The 5,548-nt window shown below is 39.4% G+C and overlaps 1 protein-coding gene across 1 annotated transcript in view; it reads left to right on the top strand.

The window, feature by feature from the left end:
* The window catches only part of MRPS17 (mitochondrial ribosomal protein S17), a 3,481-nt gene extending 137 nt beyond the window's left edge, over nucleotides 1-3,344 (top strand). Inside the window, exons 2-3 of the mRNA XM_026861679.1 lie at nucleotides 1,205-1,351; nucleotides 2,616-3,344. Of these exons, the coding sequence (XP_026717480.1) occupies nucleotides 1,229-1,351; nucleotides 2,616-2,906 (414 nt within the window). The 5' untranslated portion in view covers nucleotides 1,205-1,228 and the 3' untranslated portion in view covers nucleotides 2,907-3,344. The remainder of the gene's footprint in view (nucleotides 1-1,204; nucleotides 1,352-2,615) is intronic.
* The last annotated feature ends 2,204 nt before the right edge of the window (nucleotides 3,345-5,548 follow it).

Below are 5,548 nucleotides of genomic sequence, written 5' to 3'. Positions count from 1 at the left end.
GGTGGGGCTGGGGGGCTCGTGGCTGAGGTCTGGTGCTTGTGAGGCCGGGCCTTCCCCTTCGGCCCTGCTGCTGGGGTGGTTGCTGAGGCTGGGCCAGGCGGGGAGGGCTGGGGAGACCCGGCTGAGGCGGGCGGAAGGCTTCCTCTTCGCTGTGAGAGACACCCGGCCTAGCTGTCTGCCTCCTGCCTTCCTGGTAGCTCCCTTGTGCTTATTTTGTACACGTTTGCCTCTCCCCGGCCTGGTCACTGTGTAGCTGGTGGTGGTGAGCCCTGTTTTACAGGAGGGCCTCACACTGACTCTCCTGCAGCCCTGCGTGTCATACAGCTGAGTCAGGGATGATAAAAGCAACCCTAAGCATTGCTGCTTGAAGCATTTCACCCTATGGATGTGCTTCTGTATCCCTAAATGTTTCTTTTGAGGTGTTGCAACATTAAAGCAGCTGTCATTCAATCTTACAAAATGGATAGGTGGAGAATTCAACAAGTGTCAGTTGTGCTTAACAGTATATAGCTGGGTGGGAGAAGAAAATGTTATTAGTCTTAATTCGTTTTAATATTAGTTCAAGTCCTCTAATGCTTAACTATCTGTGGAAAGCTTTCCCTAATTAAACAAGGGAGTATAATTACTTACAGGAAAATACTAACTCAGAAGTGGTTATGCTTACTGTAGGTCAGACAACTCTTTGATATGCCATTTATGCTTTGAGAAGCTTATTGCCCTACTTAGATTTCATCAGTTCAGCTAATGATGAGATACACAGAATGACTTTCTGAATAAAAGTTACAGGCTGTTCTCTGGGCTAGCTCTGGTCACATACAGACCTGATTAACAGGTCTCCAGCAGAATCAGCTGCCGGAGTATTGAGTTAAATTCATATTAACTTCCACAGCTACACGTTTCTGTATTGTATATGTGACAGCTGGTATGATTCGAAGGAATTTTGTGGACTTTGTGGCCGAAGGTCTCATCCTCACTGTCATCCTGAATTAGATTTCCCTGGTAATGGGCCCATGCTCATATCCCTTCTTACATTGTAAAACAAGGCTGAGGTAGTGCAATATATGGAGTCTTGAACTGATAGTATCTGCCCTGCTTTTCCAACAAAATGACCTGTTAGTCTGAAATGGAAATCATATTTTGGTATTGATCAGAAACTGGTTATGGTTGTTTTGTTAAAATAACATATCTGCTTGCTTGTTGCCAGGCACTGGATGACCATAAATGAACAATGTCTGTACCACGTGGAGCTGTCCATGCAAAATGGATAGTAGGGAAAGTAATAGGAACCAAAATGCAGAAAACTGCCAAAGTGAGAGTGACAAGGCTTGTGCTAGATCCTTACTTACTAAAGGTAAAAGCTGGTTTCCATCTTGTCCTGCATGGTGATTTTTGTACTTTGTGAAGGAATGTTTTATTATAATATTATTATGATAGAATTTTTGATACTTCTTTACAATGCAAACTCCTTAAGGAACTTGCATAATGATTTGGCTGTGGGGATGACTTCAAAGGATGCGAAGCAGTGTGTTGTGAGGACACTTCATTATAAATTATCTGCTAAATATATTTCTTTGAAGTGCTTTGTTAATGCACTTCATTTGGTCTCAGTTGAGAAGGTAACTTCTTGCTGTTTCACCCTTAGATTTAATTTTTCATATTGATTTGGAGTATGCTCTGGTTTGGAAACTTGACAATAAATTTTGTAGCAGTTTTTCAGTACAAATAACTGTAAGCATACTTAGTATTTGATTCTGTGTTGTGCTATACAAGCTTTCTATTTATCACTTTTTGTCAATACATTTCAAACAGGGAGGCTAAAATTAGTATTTTCTCCATTTTTAGATGGGGGAACCATGGTACATGTAGGTGGAATAACTTGCCTTTGGTGACCAGAAGGTTAAGGGTAGAGTCAGGATTAGATAATGGGTCTTGTGGATCCCAGTCCAATACTTTATGCAGTAGAACAACTGGTTGACTTCTTTCTTAAAAGAAAGATTATGAATTCTGCTGTTCCAATAAGAATAAATATTGCATTTTTATATGAAAGAAAATGAATTGAGCAAGAAAACTCTCAAATGACAAACTAAAAGACCACTGATTTCAGGCCTGATGAACTTTAGACATATTAGGATGAATAAGAATTAATATCAGTTCTCAAACTGTGGACTGGACAGGAAAGTCATTCAGCTTGGAAGAGCCAAGGCAGCTGTCTTGAGGGTGGCACTGACTGCAGCTTTCTGCCAGTGGAAAGTGGTGATGCTAGGAAAGACGACCTATGTTAAGTGAAGAGTTTATTTTTACATGTATCCACATGTTCACTATGAACAGCTTTTTGTACTTGGCTTTTTCTTCCTCACCTCCTTTTCTGCAGGCTCAGTTGGCAACAACATCCTGACCAGAGACTGTTAGGGAAGTGTAGTGCTGTGCTTTCTTTGGAAAAACAGTAGAGTGCACACTTGCATTTCTCTTCATGATCCAAACTAAATCTCATTTAGAAAAAAATATAAGACTTAACTTCTGCTTAGTGAAATTCAGTTTGTTTTATATTAACTATATATTTGCCAATTGCTTAATTTTGAAATCTAATGCCAAGATTTCCTTTTTTCCTTCTACAGTTCTTTAACAAACGAAAAACCTATTTTGCCCATGATCCATTGCAGCAGTGTGTTGTTGGAGACATTGTTCTTCTGAAAGCTTTGCCTGAGCGAAGGAGCAAACATGTGAAACACGAACTGGCTGAAATTGTTTTCAAGGTTGGAAATGTCATAGATCCAATAACAGGAAAGCCCTGTGCAGGAACCAGATTCCTTGAAAATCTGCCAGATTCGGAAAATCTGACTGAGGCCGATACTACCTACCTAAGTGAAAAACTTCAGGAACTTAAAGTTTGTTCAACAGACAAATAGTGGGGAAAATATTTCAACAGAGGGCTTTTCAGCTTGTCTCTGTCAGGGATGTTTGGCCCTGCTGTTGTATGTTAAATGTTTCAGTGAAATCTGTAGTCAAAATAAATAGTAAATATAGTTGCTTATAAGAACAGATGTTACAGATTAATAGGTACCTCCAATCTTTAAATTAGAGAAAATATGAGTTTAGTGTTAACACTTCATCTTGTTGCATGTAGTTTTACCCCAAGCCATGATAATTTCAAAAGCCTGTTAGAATGATTTCTGTGTTGAGAAAGACAAGAATATAACAAGAATATAACTCTATATAATCTTTAAGTTTGGTGGGAGCATCTTTATATTATTTGATTGTTCTGTATTTCAGACAGTCTTTTGTGGTTTGTAGGATTACTTAATGCTATTAAACTTTTTGAAAGGAAGTGTAGAATTTTAAAACCAGCTACCTGCATGTGTCCTTATTTCTTCTTACAGTCTCAGTCATACCACGTTGCAATATCTTCTGACTTTCGGAATCTTTAACAAAAACACAACCACTTGCCTTTATAGTGGCAGTAAGGTGAGAATAAAAATTTTGGGTAGCTTAACATGGTTCCTTTGTAACCTGGCCAAAGGAAATATTTAGTTCTAGGAGAGATGGATCTCTGACCTGCCAGCAGGAAATAGAAGCTGATGAGAATACAAAGCCAAAAAGGTAGAAGTAAAGATGGTTATTAGATTTAGACTCATCAGAAAAGCTAAAACCAATATGTTTTGGGAAAGATACAGGTACTGATTTGCTGCTACTTTAATATGAAACTAGAAGGCCGTAGCAGTTAATGATTAAAGCTTACTTTATCCTGCTGCAGCTCTGGAGAACTTGTGTCCTGTCTTCAGAACATCAAGCAAACTCAGTGTGCAGCTGTTAGAGCAGCCTTGTGTTGCTGACTTTTCACTCAGATCTAAAGGGGCATCTGCCTCAAAACCCAGCATTTGTGGAGATAGTATTCCCTGTTCCTATATGGAGGAGAGAGTGGTATATTACAGTGATGAGAACTCCTTTTTTGAAGTGTCTACTTATGTCATTGGTCTTTGTTTAAGATCAGAAGCTAAAAGAGGTGTATCTGAACAGAGGTCCTCTGACCTAAGATACCTTACTTTAAAAAACTGAGCCAGTTTACACTAGTAAGCTATCAGTTGTATTCCCATCCATTGTCAGAGTGGTGTAAATCATGTGCCCTTTAACTTCCTTCACCTGCACAAAATCAGTTTCAGCTGCCTGCAAACTCCTAACAAAGTCCAGTTGAACTTAGCAAATTATTTGGTCCAGGAAGAATGGAAAACGTAAATTTTCTTCAGTGCTTCAAACTGAAAACTACTGCTCTGAATGCTAGGGCCTCAAGCACTGTCCTGTGTGACAGATCAATAAGCTGAGATGTCAAGTTACTTTGATTCAGATGTCTCTGTGTAAGTCAATAATGTGACCATGGTCTCTGACTTTGAGGAAGTGTCTTAAATATATGGCAGTAAGTTATTCTTGTTGATATGTTTGTTGAAGTGGTTTAGGTTTATGTAAATTACTTAGTAATTGTAGCTGGCTGATTAAGGACCTCCTCAAAGCAGAAGGAAACCTGAGATCTGACTCCTGCTTAAGTGAATGTAAAATGTGAAACTTCATCCCTAGCAGAGATTAAGAGAAATCAGATCCAGGGCTGTAGGAATGTATTGTATCCTGCCTTGTATCTGGGCAGGCAGTGAAGGAACTTGACCCTCAGTACTTGGGATATGAGTGTTCTAATAACTAGACATAAAACGTTTATAAGATGTAGAGTTTCCTGTTTGGGTAATGTGTTGCATCTGTATCTAACAGGGGAAGTAAATCTTTCCCTGTATCTCCTGTGATTTTTCTTGAGTAGTTGTGAAAATGTCTTCTTTTTTCTAGGGTTGATTCATCACAGAAGGTTGTCAGGTTTTTTCATTTTTACATGTAGTCTCCTGGAGGGTTGCTCAAGAACTCAACACGCTGTCAGATCAAAATGTGATTAAAAATATGTAGTCTGAAGTATAACTTGTTTTTTAAAAGGATGACAATTGTAGGTTAAAGTGTTTGTTAAAGTGTTTTTAAAGAGGCACCACAAAGTACTGATGTTAAAGCATAATGCATGTAAGAGTAAATCAGAGGCTAGATTTACTCGTAGAGAGTGATGATATAAAAATCATAAAATGGCAATGGAAACTGCGTAGTGAAATAATACAAACTTTATGTGTGATGTAGAAAGACAAGATTTGCTCTTTAATTTGTTTTCTATGTTTATTGGCTACTTGCTTTTAGAACTGCCCTATAACTATCAGCCTAATTATAAGTTTGGTATTAATTTAAAGCTTTTTAAGGACTTGATGCTAGCACACAGCACCATTTTAGCCAAATTAAAGACTTACAGTAGCCGGAACAGTGGGGAAAAAAAAATAATTTTCAACTACGCGTGCGTGGAAAATTTATTATAAGAAGTTTTTGCACATGATTCAACGCATGCTTCCACTCTTTCTTAGCGTTTCGCAGGCGAGACCCTAAAGCGGGGCCGGGTCCCCCCCAGGGCTGAGCGGCGGGGGGGGGTCCCGGGCCGGGCCGTCCGCGCATGCGCACCTGAGGCTTCGCCGTCGCGGGG

This window comes from Athene cunicularia (genome assembly GCF_003259725.1).
Source record: "Athene cunicularia isolate RWA chromosome 19 unlocalized genomic scaffold, athCun1 chr19_part1, whole genome shotgun sequence".
NCBI lineage: Eukaryota > Metazoa > Chordata > Aves > Strigiformes > Strigidae > Athene > Athene cunicularia.
Note: the sequence above shows the minus strand (reverse complement) of the source record. Positions and strands in the feature narration are given on the sequence as shown.